Below are 19,573 nucleotides of genomic sequence, written 5' to 3' on the forward strand. Positions count from 1 at the left end.
CATAAAATACAAGAGGAGGCAATCCTTACTCATTTTATGAGGCTAGTATGCTCTGATACCAAAACCACATAGAGATAACACACAGAAAACTACACACCAATATCTTTCATGAACTTGGACACATAAATTCTTAATCAAATATTTGCAAACCAAATCAATTATGTATTCAAAGGATTATACACCATGACCAAGTATGACTTAACCCAGGTATGCGAGGCTGGTCCAACAATGGAAAACCTATCAATATACTCCATCATATCAGCAGGCTAACGAACAAGAACCATGTATCATGGACATAGAAAAAACATTTGCAAAACACTCTCAGCAAGTTAGGAAGAGAGGGAAACCGCCCCAACTTAATACTGATCATCCACCAAAACCAAGAGTTCTCATCATGTTAAGTGGTGAACGACTGAATGCTTTCTTCCCAAGATCACAAACAAAGCAAGGATGTCCACTCTCACCACTCTTATTCAACATAATACTGGAAATTCTAGCCACTGCAATAATGCAATAAAAAGGAACAAAAAGCATACACATTGGACAGGAAGCAATATAATGGTCCCCACTTGCAGCTGGCATAATGCAAAAAGGATGGCTATGTAGAAAATCCCAAGGAATTGCTCAAAAACACTCTTAAAACTAATAAGTGAGTTCATCCAGGTCACAGAATACAAGATCAACATTCTAAAATTAAGCTTAATTCTATCTACAGGTGACCCTTGAACAATGTGAGCTTTCGGGGCACCGACTCTCCACGCAGTCAAAATCCACATGTAACTTTATAAATGGTAGTCGTATCTGCAGTTACCCATCTGTGGATTCAACCAACCTCGGACTCTATAATACTATAGTATTTACTGAAAAAAATCCACATGTAAGTGGACCCACACAGTTCAAAGCCATGTTGTTCAAGGGTCAACTGTACTAACAATGACCACGTGTAACCCAAATTAAAAACATAATACCATTTACATCTCCAAAAACTAGAATACTTCAGCAAAAACTGATTTTCTTTTAATTTTTATTTTACTTTATATTATTTTACTCCTTATTTAGTTATGTTTCTTTGTGTTGGGTCTTCGCTGCTACGCGCGGGCTTTCTCTACTTGCGTCACACGCACACTACTCTTCGTTGTGGTGCATGGGCTTCTCATTGCTGTGGCTTCTCTTGTTGCAGAGCATGGGCTAAGTAGTTGAGGCACACGGGCTTAGTTGCTCCACGGCATGTGGGATCTTCCCGAAGCAGGGATCGAACCCACATCCCCTGCATTGCCAGGTGGATTCTTAACCACCGCGCGTCCAGGGAAGTACCAAGCACAAACTTATTTTTAAAAGATGTATAGGATCTATATCCTGAAAATAACAAAATGATGATTTAAAAAATCAAAGACCTCAATACATACAGCAGACATACAATGCTCATGGAGAAGAAGATTCAATATACGCAAGATGTCAGTTCTTCTCAAGTTGACCTGTGGTTGTAACACAATTCCCATCAAAATCCCAGCAATTCTGGGGGGAAACATAAACAAACTTATTCTAAAATTAGGATGGGGGACACTTCCCATGCGGCGCAGTGGTTAAGGCTCCGCGCTCTCAATGCAGGGAGCCCGGGTTCAATCCCTGGTCAAGGAACTAAATCCCACATACGTGCCGCAACTAAGCGTTTGAGTACGCATGCCACAACTAAGGAGCCCGCGTGCCGCAACTGAGGAGCAAAACTGCCGCAACTCAGACCCAGTGCAACCAATACATATTTAAAAAATAAGTAAATAAAAAATACAATTAGGATGGAAAGGCACAGGAACTACCATATTTAGACTGATTTTGAAAAAGCAGAAAAGTATCAGGAATCATTCTACCTGATGGTAAGGCTTACTGCATAACAACAATAATCACAACGTTGAGGTTTGGCAGGGGGTAGAAACATAGATCCGTGGAACAAAATAGAGATCCCAGAAATAGATCTACACAAATATGCCTAATTGGGTTTTGATTAAGGTACAAAAGCAATTCAATGGAGCAAAGATGGTACTGCGGCAACTGGATACCATAGGCAAAAAAAACAAAAGAACCTCAACCTACATCTCACACCTTTTACAAAATTAACGCACATATGAAATGTAAACTGTAAAACCTTTACAAAAAAATAAAGGAGAAAAAATTTGGGATCAAGAACTAAACAAAGAGTTCACAGACGCGATAGCTAAAGTAAAATCCATAAAAGGAAAATACAGCGGGAACCTCACAAAAACTAAAAACTTTCTCTCTGCAAAACAAAACAAACCAGTAGACAGGATGAAAAGGAAACCTGCAGAAAGGAAGAACATATTTGCAAACCACATATCCAACAAAAGACCAGTATCCACAAATATCTAAACAACTCCCAAAACTCAGCATTAAAAAAAAAGAAAACAAATTATAAGACAGAAGAGATACTTCAGAGAAAGAACATATAGATGGAAAAATTATCACATGTAAAGATGTTGTATATCACTATCCAAAGGCAAATAACATATTAAACCCACAATGAAATATTATTACACTATACACCTACCAGAAGGGGTAAAATTTTAAAAATAGTGAAAACACCAAATGCTGGTGAGGATGCAGAGAAAATGAATCACTTATACATTGCAGGTGGGAATATAAAATCACTCATTCTGGAAACAGCTTGCCCGTTTCTTATAAAACTAAACAGGCAATAATCATACTATCCAGCAACTGTGCTCTTGTGCCTTTATCACAGGGAAATGAAAACTGCGTTCAGTCAGAAACCTACACATTAATGTTCACAGAAACTTTACTCCTCATAGCTAAAGACTGGAAACAACCCAGATGTCCTTCACGAGGTGAACAGATAAACAAATCATGGTTGTGCTCAGCAATAAAAAGGAAGGAACTACTGATACATGCAGCAACTTGCATGAATCTCCAGGGAATTATGCTGAGTGAGAAAAAGGCAATCCTTAAATATTAACGACTATATGACTCCATTAATAGAACATTGTCCTGCAATGACAAAATTATAACGAGGGAGAACACATTCGTATTTGGATGGCTTAAAGATGAAGGCAGGGAAGGAATGACAAGAAGCAGGTGGGTGTGGTTATAAAAAGCCAAAGGAGGGTTCCTGCAAGTGATAGAACAGTTCTGTATCATGACTGTAGTGGTGAATACCTGAACCTAAACACGTCATAAAAGTGCGCAGAACTATATACACACACACAGACACACACACAAATGAATACAAGTAAAGCTGGGGTCATCTGAATAGATCTGTGGATCATATCAATGTCAAAATCCTAGTTGAGATATTTTACTATCTTTTTGCAGAATACTACTATTGGGAAGTATTGGGTAAAGGGTACACAGGATCTGCCTATTTTTTCTTGCAACTACATGCGATTCTGAAATATCTCAAAATGAAAGGTTTAATGTTGAAAACGCAGTCACTAAGAATTAATATTAAAAATGCTGATGGATCTAGGTTAGAGTGTATCATAATAGGGATCATTTCAAACTCACCAAAAGAAGCAGTGAGGAAGGAATTTTCTGAATCAGTATCTTCATCACTGTCACTTTCCTGTACCATTGGATAATTCATTATCTCACAACGCATTTCTGGGCCGGATTCTGTTTGAACAACATTTTGGTAAGTAAAACATTTTCAAGTGCTGAAAGACAAGAAATCTCAACAGTAATTTTTATTTCAGGCAAAACTATCCTTCAGGAATGAAGGAAAAATAAACACATCCGCAGACAAAGGAAAACTAAACACAAACTGTTACTGACTGACTTACCCATAAAAACTGGCTAAAGGAAACTCATCTGACCAAAAGGATATAATGAAGGAAGGAAGCTTGGAGCATGAGGAAGGAAGAAAGAACAAAATCCACAGGGACTTCCTTGGAGGTCCAGTGGTTAAGACTCAGCGCTTCCACTGCAGGGGCACGGATTTCATCCCTGGTCAGGGAACTAACATCCTACATGCTGCGTGGTGCAGCCAAAAGAACTTTTTTAATCATAAGAACAATAAAAAGAAAGTGCAGAAATACACATGCAAAGAAACTAGATCATTCATACATTGCTGGTGGGAATGTAAAATGGTACAGCTACACTGGAGAACAGTTTGCCAGGATTTTACAAAACTCAACTTACTATTACCATAGGACCCAGCTACTGTGCTCTTGGGTGTCAGCCCAGAGGAATGAAAACAGATGTTCATACAGAAACCTATCCATGGGCATGCACAGTATAGTAGCTTTACTCCAAACAGCCGAAAACGAGAAACAACCCAGCCATCCTTCAACTGGTGAACAGACAGACAAGCCGTGGTACATACACCCTTATCGTGCAGTAGTACTCAAAAATAAAAAAGGACTGATATACACAGCAACCTAGAGGAGTCTCCAGGGAATTACGGTGAGTGAAAAAAGGCAATCCCAAAAGGTTACATACTACGTGAGTCTATGTAAAACTGTTGAATTTCCAAAATTATAACGAAGGAAAACAGATTAGTAGTTGCTGAGGCCAGGGACAGGCATGGTAGCGGTAGGAGCATGAGAGGACAAAGGTGGGTGTGGGTTTAAAGGGCAAAAGGGAGAATCCTTGTGGTGATGGTAATATTCTGAATCTTCACTGTGATGGAAGATGTCGTGAATTAACATACAACTGAATACACATACACACACACACAAACATAAACATACACATATATACAAATGAAACTGAAGACATCTCGATAAAAATCTGCGGATTTTATCAATGTCTATATCCTGGTTGTGATATTGTACTATAGTTTTGCAAGGTGTTATCTTTGGGGGAAACTGGGTAAAGTATACACACGATCTCTCTGCATTATTTTTTACAACTGCACGCCCAGCTAAAATCTTCTTAAAGTAAACCTTTTCATTTTTTATCAGGAAAAGCTACCACTAGCTCATATAAGGGTGTTCATAAACCTAGATTAAATCGTGCTACTTGTAATATGTATCATTACAAACTCACCAAAATTGGGAGGGATGAAGAAATATGAAGTATCTTACCACTCTCACCTTCCAAGAAAGCTGGGTATTTCATCTGAGGTTTATCTTCCAGGCTGCTTTCTGGTGTCACAGAGTTTTCTGTAAGGAAAACTTTTTTCAAATGCTGTGAGAAATGACTCCCACCCTCATACCTATAGCTGATGAAACTATCCTCCCGTAATGAAGCAAAAATAGATATTGACAGACAAAGGAAAACCAAAAGTATTTCTCACTAACTGACTTATACTTAGAAAATACCTACAAGAAGACTTTCTGGTAGAAAATGTATAATAGACTTCTGGAACATTAGAAGGAGAAAGAACAATGGAAAGAACAGAAATATGGATGCAGAGAAAGTAGATCACTCATACATTGCTGGCAGGAAAGGAAAATGATACAGCTGCACTGGAAACAGTTTGACAATTTCTTATAAAACTAAGGGTGCAGTTACCATAGGACCCAGAAATTGCAGTCTTGGGCATTCACCCAGAAAATGAAAACTTGTGTGAAAGAGTGAAGTGAAACAAAATTTGAAACTATGAATGAATATTCATATCACCTTTACGCCTAACAGTCAAAAACAGGAAACGCAGAGGTTTTCAACAGATGAACAGAAAAATAAACCCTGGTACATCCACACCACGAAATACTAGTCAGCGATAAAAAAGAAGCAACCACTGATACAACAGTGTGAATGAATCTCCAGGGAATTACACTGAGGGAAGAAGCCAGTCTCAAACACCACATGATTCCATGTATATAACAATGCTGAAGGGACAAATAATAGATCTGGAGAAGAGATTCATAGTTATCATGCAACAGGGCAGAGGGTAGGAGTAGGGGGCAAATGTCAATAGGAAGGGGACGGGTGTGGTTATAAAAGAGCAATATGAGAGATCGTGCTGCTGATGGGACTGTTTCAGGGCTTGCCTGTGGTAGAAGGTACGTGAACCTGCACACATGGTAAAACTGTATAGAACTAAATACGCACACATATTAACGCAAGTGAAACTGGGGACAGCTCCAAAATATCTGTGGATGGTATCATGTCACTATCTTGGTTGTGATAATTTTCTATCATTCTGCAAGTTGATACCATTTTACAGTTGTAAATACCATTGGGGAAAAGTGGGTAAAGAGAACACAGGATCCTTCTGTACTATTTATTATAACTGCATGTGCAGCTAAACTTTTCTGAAAATAAAAACTTTAATTAGCAAGAGCTACCACCATCTTACACTAAACAGACTGATGACTCTACATTCACTATGCTATATGTCAAAGTATCATTTCAAACTCACCCAAACTGGGAGGAATGCAGTGACATAATGAGGAAATATCTTGGCTACTGTTGTTTTCCAATTAAAGTGGATAATTTGTTGTCTCAGGGCTCTTTTCTAGGTAGTTTGAACTTTTAACAACATTTCTAAAAATAAAACACTTTCAACTACTAAAAGATAAGAATTCTCAACCATGAATTCTATTTTGCCTTATTTATTTTGGCCGCACCACGTGGCATGCAGGATCTTAGTACCCAGAGCACGGAACGGACCCGTGCTCCCTGCAGCGTTAGCGCGGAATCTTAACCACAGGACCTCCAGAGAAGTCGCTGAAACATGTATTCTATATCGGGCAAAACAATCCTTCAAGAATGAAGCAGATTTGGGACTTCTCTGGTGGCGCACTAATTAGGAATCCGCCTGCCAATGCAGGGGACACGGGTATGAACCCTGCACTGGGAAGATGCCACATAGCGAGAAGCAACTAAGCCCGTGCTCCACAAGTACTGACCCTGCGCTCTAGAGCCCACAATACACAACTACTAAGCCCTCGGGCAACAACTACTGAAGCCCGGGCACCTAGAGCCCATGCTCCGCAACAAGAAAAGCCACCGCAAGGAGAAGCCCACGCACCGCAACAGAGAGTAACCCCCACTCGCCCCAACTAGAGAAAGCCTGCACCCAGTAACAAAGACCGAACGCAGCCAAAAATAAATTAATCAATTAATTTTAGAAAAAGGAAAAAAAGGATAATAGGGAATACTACAACCCACTTTGCCTTCATAAGTTTGATAACTTCGAACAAATGGAAAATACTTCCAACATTACAAATACTAAAACTCAACGAAGATGGCATACATAATCTAAATAGTCCGATAACCATCAAAGATATTAAATTTGCAATTTAAAAGCTCCCAAAAAGATATCTACAAACCCACATGATTTCACTGGAGATTTTTACCAAACATTTAAAGAATTAACACTACTTTATCATTTACTCCTCCATAAAATACAAGAAGAGGAAATCCTTACTCATTTTATGAGGCTAGTATGCTCTGATACCAAAACCACATAGAGATAACACACAGAAAAGAAAACTACACACCAATATCTTTCATGAACTTGGACACATAAATTCTTAATCAAATATTTGCAAACCAAATCAATTATGTATTCAAAGGATTATACACCATGACCAAGAAGGATTTAACCCAGGTATGCAAGGCTCGTCCAACAATGGAAAACCTATCCATATACTCCATCATAGCAGCAGGCTAACGAACAAGAACCATGTGATCATGGACATAGAAAAAACATTTGCAAAACACTCTCAGCAAGTTAGGAAGAGAGGGAAACCACCCCAACTTAATAATGATCATCCACCGCAACCAAGAGTTCTCATCATGTTAAGTGGTGAACGACTGAATGCTTTCTTCCCAGGATCACAAACAAAGCAAGGATGTCCACTCTCACCACTCTTATTCAACATAATACTACAGGGTCTAGTCACTGTAATAATGCAATAAAAAGGAACAAGAAGCATACACATTGGGCTGGAAGAAATGTAATGGTCCGCACTTGCAGCTGGCATAATGCAAGAAGGATGGCTATGTAGAAAATCCCAAGGAATTGCTCAAAAAAGACTCTTAAAACTAGTAAGTGAGTTCATCCAGGTCACAGAATACAAGATCAACATTCTAAAATTAAGCTTAATTGTATCTACAGTTGACCCTTGAACAATGTGAGCTTTAGGGGCACCGACTCTCCACGTAGTCAAAATCCACATGTAACTTTATAAATGATGGTTGTATCTGCAGTTACGCATCTCTGGATTCAACCAACCTCGCACTCTATAGTACTACAGTATTTACTGAAAAAAATCCACATTTAAGTGGACCCACACAGTTCAAAGCCATGTTGTTCAAGGGTCAACTGTACTAACAATGACCATGTGTAACCCAAATTAAAAACATAATACCATTTACATCTCCAAAAAAATAGAATACTTTAGCAAAAACTGATTTTCTTTTTATTTTACTTTATAATATTTTACTCCTTATTTAGTTATTTTTCGTTGCGTTGGGTCTTCGCTGCTACGCGCGGGCTTTCTCTACTTGCGTCACGTGGACGCTAGTCTTCGTTGCGGTGCACGGGCTTCTCATTGCTGTGGCTTCTCTTGTTGCAGAGCACGGGCCCTAGGTGCACCGGCTAAGTAGTTGAGGCACACGGGCTTAGTTGCTCCACAGCATGTGGGATATTCCCGAACCAGGGATTGAACCCACATCCCCTGCATTGCCAGGTGGATTCTTAACCACCGCGCCTCCAGGGAAGTACCAACCACAAACTTATTTTTAAAAGATGTATAGGATCTATATCCTGAAAATAACAAAATGATGATTTAAAAAATCAAAGAAGACCTCAATACATACAGACAGACATACAATGCTCATGGAGGAGAAGATTAAATATACGCAATATGTAAGTTCTTCTCAAGTTGACTTGCGCTTTTAACACAATTCCCATCAAAATCCCAGCAATTCTGGGGTGAAACATAAACAAGCTTATTCTAAAATTAGGATGGGGGACACTTCCCAGGTGGTGCAGTGGTTAAGGCTCCGCGCTCTCAATGCAGGGGGCCCGGGTTCAATCCCTGGTCAGGGAACTAAATCCCACATACGTGCCGCAACTAAGCGTTTGAGTTCGCATGCCACAACTAAGGAGCCCGCGTGCCGAAACTAAGGAGCACAGCTGCCGCAACTCAGACCCAGTGCAACCAAATAAATACATATTTAAAAAATAAGTAAATAAAAATAAAAAATACAATTAGGATGGAAAGGCACAGGAACTACCATATTTAGACTGATTTTGAAAAAGCAGAAAAGTATGAGGAATCATTCTACCTGATGGCAAGGCTTACTGCATAACAACAATAATCACAATGTTGTGGTTTCGCAGGGGGGTAGAAACATAGATCCGTGGAACAAAATAGAGATCCCAGAAATAGATCTACACAAATATGCCTAATTGGGTTTTGATTAAGGTACAAAAGCAATTCAATGGAGCAAAGATGGTACTGCAGCAACTGGATACCATAGGCAAAAAAAACAAAAGAACCTCAACCTACATCTCACACCTTTTACAAAATTAACGCACATATGAAATGTAAACTGTAAAACCTTTAGAAAAAAACAAAGGAGAAAAAAAATTGGGATCAAGAACTAAACAAAGAGTTCATAGACGTGATAGCTAAAGTAAAATCCATAAAAGGAAAATACAGCGGGAACCTCACAAAAACTAAAAACTTTCTCTCTGCAAAACAAAACAAAACAAAACAAAACAAAAAAACCAGTAGACAGGATGAAAAGGAAACCTGCAGAAAGGAAGAACATATTTGCAAACCACATATCCAACAAAAGACCAGTATCCACAAATATCTAAACAACTCCCAAAACTCAGCATTAAAAAAAAAGAAAACAAATTATAAGACAGAAGAGATATTTCAGAGAAAGAACATATAGATGGAAAAATTATCACATGTAAAGATGTTGTATATCACTATCCAAAGGCAAATACATATTAAACCCACAATGAAATATTATTACACTATACACCTACCAGAAGGGATAAAAGTTTAAAAATACTGAAAACACCAAATGCTGGTGAGGATGCAGAGAAAATGAATCACTTATACATTGCAGGTGGGAATATAAAATCACTCATTCTGAAAACAGCTTGCCCGTTTCTTATAAAACTAAACAGGCAATGATCATACTACCCAGCAACTGTACTCTTGCACCTTTATCAAAGGGAAATGAAAACTGCGTTCAGACAGAAACCTACACCTTAATGTTCACAGAAACTTTACTCCTCATAGCTAAAGACTGGAAACAACCCGGATGTCCTTCACGAGGTGAACAGATAAACAAATCATGGTTGTGCTCAGCAATAAAAAGGAAGGAACTACTGATACATGCAGCAACTTGCATGAATCTCCAGGGAATTATGCTGAGTGAGAAAAAGGCAATCCTTAAATATTAACGACTATATGACTCCATTAATAGAACATTGTCCTGCAATGACAAAATTATAACGAGGGAGAACACATTCGTATTTGGATGGCTTAAAGATGAAGGCAGGGAAGGAATGACAAGAAGGAGGTGGGTGTGGTTATAAAAAGCCAAAGGAGGAATCCTGGAAGTGATAGAACAGTTCTGTATCATGACTGTAGTGGTGAATACCTGAACCTAAACACGTCATAAAAGTGCGGAGAACTACATGCACACACACAGACACACACACAAATGAATACAAGTTAAGCTGGGGTCATCTGAATAGATCTGTGGATCATATCAATGTCAAAATCCCAGTTGAGATATTTTACTATCATTTTGCAGAATACTACTATTGGGAAGTATTGGGTAAAGGGTACACAGGATCTGCCTATTTTTTCTTGCAACTACATGCGATTCTGAAATATCTCAAAATGAAAGGTTTAATGTTGAAAACGCAGTCACTAAGAATTAATATTAAGAATGCTGATGGATCTAGGTTAGAGTGTATCATAATAGGGATCATTTCAAACTCACCAAAAGAAGCAGTGAGGAAGGAATTTTCTGAATCAGTATCTTCGTCACTGTCACTTTCCTGTACCATTGGATAATTCATTATCTCACAACGCATTTCTGGGCCGGATTCTGTTTGAACAACATTTTGGTAAGTAAAACATTTTCAAGTGCTGAAAGACAAGAAATCTCAACAGTAATTTTTATTTCAGGCAAAACTATCCTTCAGGAATGAAGGAAAAATAAACACATCCGCAGACAAAGGAAAACTAAAAACAAACTGTTACTGACTGACTTACCCTTAAAAACTGGCTAAAGGAAACTCATCTGACCAAAAGGATATAATGAAGGAAGGAAGCTTGGAGCATGAGGAAGGAAGAAAGAACAAAATCCACAGGGACTTCCTTGGAGGTCCAGTGGTTAAGACTCAGCGCTTCCACTGCAGGGGCACGGATTTCATCCCTGGTCAGGGAACTAACATCCTACATGCTGCGTAGTGTAGCCAAAAGAACTTATTTAATCGTAAGAATAATAAAAAGAAAGAGCAGAAATACACATGCAAAGAAACTAGATCATTCATACATTGCTGGTGGGAATGTAAAATGGTACAGCTACACTGGAAAACAGTTTGCCAGGATTTTACAAAACTCAACTTACTATTACCATAGGACCCAGCTACTGTGCTCTTGGGTGTCAGCCCAGAGGAATGAAAACAGATGTTCATACAGAAACCTATCCATGGGCATGCACAGTATAGTAGCTTTACTCCAAACAGCCGAAAACGAGAAACAACCCAGCCATCCTTCAACTGGTGAACAGACAGACAAGCCGTGGTACATACACCCTTATCGTGCAGTAGTACTCAAAAATAAAAAAGGACTGATATACACAGCAACCTAGAGGAGTCTCCAGGGAATTACGGTGAGTGAAAAAAGGCAATCCCAAAAGGTTACATACTACGTGAGTCTATGTAAAACTGTTGAATTTCCAAAATTATAACGAAGGAAAACAGATTAGTAGTTGCTGAGGCCAGGGACAGGCATGGTAGCGGTAGGAGCATGAGAGGACAAAGGTGGGTGTGGGTTTAAAGGGCAAAAGGGAGAATCCTTGTGGTGATGGTAATATTCTGAATCTTCACTGTGATGGAAGATGTCGTGAATTAACATACAACTGAATACACATACACACACACACAAACATAAACATACACATATATACAAATGAAACTGAAGACATCTCGATAAAAATCTGCGGATTTTATCAATGTCTATATCCTGGTTGTGATATTGTACTATAGTTTTGCAAGGTGTTATCTTTGGGGGAAACTGGGTAAAGTATACACACGATCTCTCTGCATTATTTTTTACAACTGCACGCCCAGCTAAAATCTTCTTAAAGTAAACCTTTTCATTTTTTTATCAGGAAAAGCTACCACTAGCTCATATAAAGGTGTTCATAAACCTAGATTAAATCGTGCTACTTGTAATATGTATCATTACAAACTCACCAAAATTGGGAGGGATGAAGAAATATGAAGTATCTTACCACTCTCACCTTCCAAGAAAGCTGGGTATTTCATCTGAGGTTTATCTTCCAGGCTGCTTTCTGGTGTCACAGAGTTTTCTGTAAGGAAAACTTTTTTCAAATGCTGTGAGAAATGACTCCCACCCTCATACCTATAGCTGATGAAACTATCCTCCCGTAATGAAGCAAAAATAGATATTGACAGACAAAGGAAAACCAAATGTATTTCTCACTAACTGACTTATACTTAGAAAATACCTACAAGAAGACCTTCTAGTAGAAAATGTATAATAGACTTCTGGAACATTAAGAAGGAGAAAGAACAATGGAAAGAACAGAAATATGGATGCATAGAAAGTAGATCACTCATACATTGCTGGCAGGAAGGGAAAATGGTACAGCTACAATGGAAACAGTTTGACAATTTCTTATAAATATAAGGGTGCAGTTACCATAGGACCCAGAAATTGCAGTCTTGGGCATTCACCCAGAAAATGAAAACTTGTGTGAAAGAGTGAAGTGAAACAAAATTTGAAACTATGAATGAATATTCATATCACCTTTACCGCTAACTGTCAAAAATAGGAAACACAAAAGGTTTTCAACAGATGAACAGAAAATTAAACCCTGGTACATCCACACCATGAAATACTACTCAGCAATAAAAAAGAAGGAACCACTGATACAACAGTGTGAATGAATCTCCAGGGAATTACACTGAGGGAAGAAGCCTCAAACACCACATGATTCCAAGTATATAACAATGCTGAAGGGACAAATAATAGATCTGGAGAAGAGATTCATAGTTATCATGCAACAGGGCAGAGGGTAGGACTAGGGGGCAAATGTCAATAGGAAGGGGACGGGTGTGGTTATAAAAGAGCAATATGAGAGATCGTGGTGGTGACGGGACTGTTTCAGGGCTTGCCTGTGGTAGGAGGTACGTGAACATGCACATATGATAAAACTGTATAGAACTAAATACACACACATATTAATGCAAGTGAAACTGGGGACAGCTCCAAAATATCTGTGGATGGTATCATGTCACTATCTTGGTTGTGATAATTTTCTATCATTCTGCAAGTTGATACCATTTTACAGTTGTAAATACCATTGGGGAAAAGTGGGTAAAGAGAACACAGGATCCTTCTGTACTATTTATTATAACTGCATGTGCAGCTAAACTTTTCTGAAAATAAAAACTTTAATTAGCAAAAGCTACCACCATCTTACACTAAACAGACTGATGACTCTACATTCACTATGCTATATGTCAAAGTATCATTTCAAAGTCACCAAAACTGGGAGGAATGCAGCGACATAATGAGGAAATATCTTGGCTACTGTAGTTTTCCAATTAAAGTGGATAATTTGTTGTCTCGGGGCTCTTTTCTAGGTAGTTTGAGCTTTTAACAACATTTCTAAAAATAAAACACTTTCAACTACTAAAAGATAAGAATTCTCAACCATGAATTCTATTTTGCCTTATTTATTTTGGCCGCACCACGTGGCATGCAGGATCTTACTACCCAGAGCAGGGATCGGACCCGTGCCCCCTGCAGGGTTAGCACGGAATCTTAACCACAGGACCGCCAGAGAAGTCGCTGAAACATGTATTCTATATCGGGCAAAACAATCCTTCAAGAATGAAGCAGTTTTGGGACTTCCCTGGTGGCGCACTGATTAGGAATACGCCTGCCAATGCAGGGGACACGGGTACGAGCCCTGCTCTGGGAAGATGCCACATGCCGCGGAGGAACTAAGCCCGTGCGCCATAACTACTGAGCCTGCGCTCTAGAGCCCGCGAGACACAACTACTGAGCCCTCGTGCCACAACTACTGAAGTCCAGACACCTAGAGCCCGTGCTCCACAACAAGAAAAGCCACCGCAAGGAGAAGCCCACGCACCGCAACAGAGAGTAACCCCTGCTCGCCCCAACTAGAGAAAGCCTGCACCCAGTAACAAAGACCGAACGCAGCCAAATATAAATTAATCAATTAATTTTAGAAAAAGGAAAAAAAGGATAATAGGGAATACTACAACCCACTTTGCCTTCATAAGTTTGATAACTTCGAAGAAATGGAAAATACTTCCAACATTACAAATACTAAAACTCAACGAAGATGGCATAGGTAGTCTAAAGAGTCCTATAACCGTCAAAGATATCAAATTTGCAATTAAAAAGCTCCCAAAAAGGTATCTACAAGCCCAGATGATTTCACTGGAGATTTTCACCAAACATTTAGGGAATTAACACTAATTTATCATTTACTCCTCCATAAAATACAAGAAGAGGAAATCCTTACTCATTTTATGAGGCTAGTATGCTCTGATACCAAAACCACACAGAGATAACACACAGAAAAGAATACTGCACACCAATATCTTCCATGAACTTGGACACATAAATTCTTAATCAAATAATTGCCAACCAAAATCAATTATGTATTCAAAGGATTATACACCATGACCAAGTACGATTTAACCCAGGTATGCAAGGCTGGTCCAACAATGGAAAACCTATCCATATACTCCTTCGTATCAGCAGGCTAACGAACAAGAACCATGTGATCATGGACATAGAAAAATCATTTGCAAAAAACTCTCAGCAAGTTAGGAAGAGAGGGAAACCGCCCCAACTTAATAATGATCATCCACCGAAACCAAGAGTTCTCATCATGTTAAGTGGTGAACGACTGAATGCTTTCTTCCCAAGATCACAAACAAAGCAAGGATGTCCACTCTCACCACTCTTATTCAACATAATACTGGAGATTCTAGCCACTGCAATAATGCAATAAAAAGGATCAAAAAGCATACACATTGGACAGGAAGCAATATAATGGTCCCCACTTGCAGCTGGCATAATGCAAGAAGGATGGCTATGTAGAAAATCCCAAGGAATTGCTCAAAAACACTCTTAAAACTAATAAGTGAGTTCATCCAGGTCACAGAACAAGATCAACATTCTAAAATTAAGCTTAACTCTATATACAGCTGACCCTTGAACAATGTGAGCTTTAGGGGCACTGACTCTCCACACAGTCAAAATCCACATGTAACTTTATAAATGGTAGTTGTATCTGCATCTGTGGATTCAACCAACCTCGGACTCTATAGTACTATAGTATTTACTGAAAAAAATCCACATGTAAGTGGACCCACACAGTTCAAAGCCATGTTGTTCAAGGGTCAACTGCACTAACAATGACCACGTGTAACCCAAATTAAAAACATAATACCAGAAAATTGAAATTGTATCAAGTATCTTTTCTGACCACAATGCCATGAGACTAGATAGCAATTACAGGAAAAGATCTGTAAAAAATACAAACACATGGAGGCTAAACAATACACTACTTAATAACGAAGTGATCACTGAAGAAATCAAAGAGGAAATCAAAAAATACCTAGAAACAAATGACAATGGAGACACAACGACCCAAAACTTGTGGGATGCAGCAAAAGCAGTTCTACGGGGGAAGTTTATAGCAATACAAGCCCACCTTAAGAAGCAGGAAACATCTAGAATAAACAACCTAACCTTGCACCTCAAGCAATTAGAGAAAGAAGAACAAAAAAACCCCAAAGCTAGCAGAAGGAAAGAAATCATAAAAATCAGATCAGAAATAAATGAAAAAGAAATGAAGGAAACAATAGCAAAGATCAATAAAACTAAAAGCTGGTTCTTTGAGAAGATAAACAAAATAGATAAACCACTAGCCAGGCTCATCAAGAAAAAAAGGGAGAAGACTCAAATCAATAGAATTAGAAAAGAAAAAGGAGAGGTAACAACTGACACTGCAGAAATAAAAGAGATCATGAGAGATTACTACAAGCAACTCTATGCCAATAAAATGGACAATCTGGAAGAAATGGACAAATTCTTAGAAATGCACAACCTGCCAAGACTGAATCAGGAAGAAATAGAAAATATGAACAGACCAATCACAAGCACTGAAATTGAAACTGTGATTAAAAATCTTCCAACAAAAAAAAGCCCAGGACCAGATGGCTTCACAGGCAAATTCTATCAAACATTTAGAGAAGAGCTAACACCTATCCTTCTCACACTCTTCCAAAATATAGCAGAGGGAGGAACACTCCCAAACTCCTTCTACGAGGCCACCATCACCTTGATACCAAAACCTGACAAGGATGTCACAAAGAAAGAAAACTACAGGCCAATATCACTGATGAACATAGATGCAAAAATCCTCAACAAAATACTAGCAAACAGAATCCAACGGCACATTAAAAGGATCATACACCATGATCAAGTGGGGTTTATTCCAGGAATGCAAGGATTCTTCAATATACGCAAATCTATCAATGTGATAAACCATATTAACAAATTGAAGGAGAAAAACCATATGATCATCTCAATAGATGCAGAGAAAGCTTTTGACAAAATTCAACACCCATTTATGATAAAAACCCTGCAGAAAGTAGGCATAGAGGGAACTTTCCTCAACATAATAAAGGCCATATATGACAAGCCCACAGCAAACATCATCCTTAATGGTGAAAAACTGAAAGCATTTCCACTAAGATCAGGAACAAGACAAGGTTGCCCACTCTCACCACTCTTATTCAACATAGTTTTGGAAGTTTTAGCCACAGCAATCACACAAGAAAAGGAAATAAAAGGAATCCAAATCGGAAAAGAAGAAGTAAAGCTGTCACTGTTTGCAGATGACATGATCCTATACATAGAGAACCCTAAAGATGCTACCAGAAAACTACTAGAGCTAATCAATGAATTTGGTAAAGTGGCAGGATACAAAATTAATGCACAGAAATCTCTGGCATTCTTATACACTGATGATGAAAAATCTGAAAGTGAAATCAAGAAAACACTCCCATTTACCACTGCAACAAAAAAAATAAAATATCTAGGCATAAACCTACCTAAGGAGACAAAAGACCTCTATGCAGAAAATTATAAGACACTGATGAAAGAAATTAAAGATGATACAAATAGATGGAGAGATATACCATGTTCTTGGATTGGAAGAATCAAGATTGTGAAAATGACTCTACTACCCAAAGCAATCTATAGATTCAATGCAATCACTATCAAACTACCACTGGCATTTTTCACAGAACTAGAACAAAAAATTTTGCAATTTGTATGTAAACACAAAAGACCCCGAATAGCCAAAGCAATCTTGAGAACGAAAGAAGGAACTGGAGGAATCAGGCTCCCTGACTTCAGACTATACTACAAAGCTACAGTTATCAAGACGGTATGGTACTGGCACAAAAACAGAAAGATAGATCAATGGAACAGGATAGAAAGCCCAGAGATAAACCCATGCACATATGGACACCTTATCTTTGATAAAGGTGGCAGTAATGTACAGTGGAGAAAGGACAGCCTCTTCAATAAGTGGTGTTGGGAAAACTGGACAGATACATGTAAAAGTATGAGATTAGATCACTCCCTAACACCATACACAAAAATAAGCTCAAAATGGATTAAAGACCTAAATGTAAGGCCAGAAACTATCAAACTCTTAGAGGAAAACATAGGCAGAACACTCTATGACATAAATCACAGCAAGATCCTTTCTGACCCACCTCCTAGAGTAATGGAAATAAAAACAAAAATAAACAAATGGGACCTAATGAAACTTCAAAGCTTTTGCACAGCAAAGGAAACCATAAACAAGACCAAAAGACAACCCTCAGAATGGGAGAAAATATTTGCAAATGAAGCAACCGACAAAGGATTAATCTCCAAAAATTACAAGCAGCTCATGCAGCTCAATAACAAGAAAACAAACAACCCAATCCAAAAATGGGCAGAAGACCTAAATAGACATTTCTCCAAAGAAGATATACAGACTGCCAACAAACACATGAAAGAATGCTCAACATCATTAATCATTAGAGAAATGCAAATCAAAACTACAATGAGATATCATCTCACACCAGTCAGAATGGCCATCATCAAAAAATCTAGAAACAATAAATGCTGGAGAGGGTGTGGAGAAAAGGGAACACTCTTGCACTGCTGGTGGGAATGTGAATTGGTTCAGCCACTATGGAGAATAGTATGGAGGTTCCTTGGAAAACTACAAATAGAACTACCATATGACCCAGCAATCCCACTACTGGGCATATACCCTGAGAAAACCGAAATTCAAAAAGAGTCATGTACCAAAATGTTCATTGCAGCTCTATTTACAATAGCCCGGAGATGGAAACAACCTAAGTGCCCATCATCGGATAAATGGATAAAGAAGATGTGGCACACATATACAATGGAATATTACTCAGCCATAAAAAGAAACGAAATTGAGCTATTTGTAATGAGGTGGATAGACCTAGAGTCTGTCATACAGAGTGAAGTAAGTCAGAAAGAAAAAGACAAATACCGTATGCTAACACATATATATGGAATTTAAGAAAAAAATGTCATGAAGAACCTAGGGGTAAAGCAGGAATAAAGACGCAGACCTCTCAGAGAACGGACTTGAGGTTATGGGGAGGGGGAAGGGTGAGCTGTGACAGGGCGAGAGAGAGTCATGGGCATATACACACTAACAAACGCAGTAAGGTAGATAGCTAGTGGGAAGCAGCCGCATGGCACAGGGCTATTGGCTCGGTGCTTTGTGACAGCCTGGAGGGGTGGGATGGGGAGGGTGGGAGGGAGGGAGACGCAACAGGGAAGACATATGGGAACATATGTTTATGTATGACTGATTCACTTTGTTATAAAGCAGAAACTAACACACCATTGTAAAGCAATTATACCCCAATAAAGATGTTAAAAAAAAAAACAAAAAAAAAAGAACCTAGGGGTAAGGCAGGAATAAAGATGCACACCTCCTAGAGAATGGACTTGAGGTTATGGGGAGGGGGAAGGGTGAGCTGTAACAGGGCAAGAGAGAGACATGGACATATACACACTAACAAACGTAGTAAGGTAGATAGCTAGTGGGAAGCAGCCGCATGGCACAGGGATATTGGCTTGGTGCTTTGTGACAGCCTGGAGAGGTGGGATAGGGAGGGTGGGAGGGAGGGAGACGCAAGAGGGAAGAGATATGGGAACATATGTATATGTATAACTGATTCACTTTGTTATAAAGCAGAAACTAACACACCATTGTAAAGCAATTATACCCCAATAAAGATGTTAAAAAAAAAATAATACCATTTACATCT

The 19,573-nt window shown here is 38.8% G+C and overlaps 1 protein-coding gene across 1 annotated transcript in view; it reads right to left on the reverse strand.

Moving 5' to 3' along the window:
- Positions 1-19,573, reverse strand: part of BEND2 (BEN domain containing 2) — a 74,058-nt gene that overhangs the window by 32,082 nt on the left and 22,403 nt on the right. The window contains exon 6 of the mRNA XM_049704942.1: positions 10,897-11,004. Within this exon, the coding sequence (XP_049560899.1) occupies positions 10,897-11,004 (108 nt within the window). The remainder of the gene's footprint in view (positions 1-10,896; positions 11,005-19,573) is intronic.

This window comes from Orcinus orca, chromosome X (assembly GCF_937001465.1).
Source record: "Orcinus orca chromosome X, mOrcOrc1.1, whole genome shotgun sequence".
NCBI classification, from domain to species: domain Eukaryota; kingdom Metazoa; phylum Chordata; class Mammalia; order Artiodactyla; family Delphinidae; genus Orcinus; species Orcinus orca.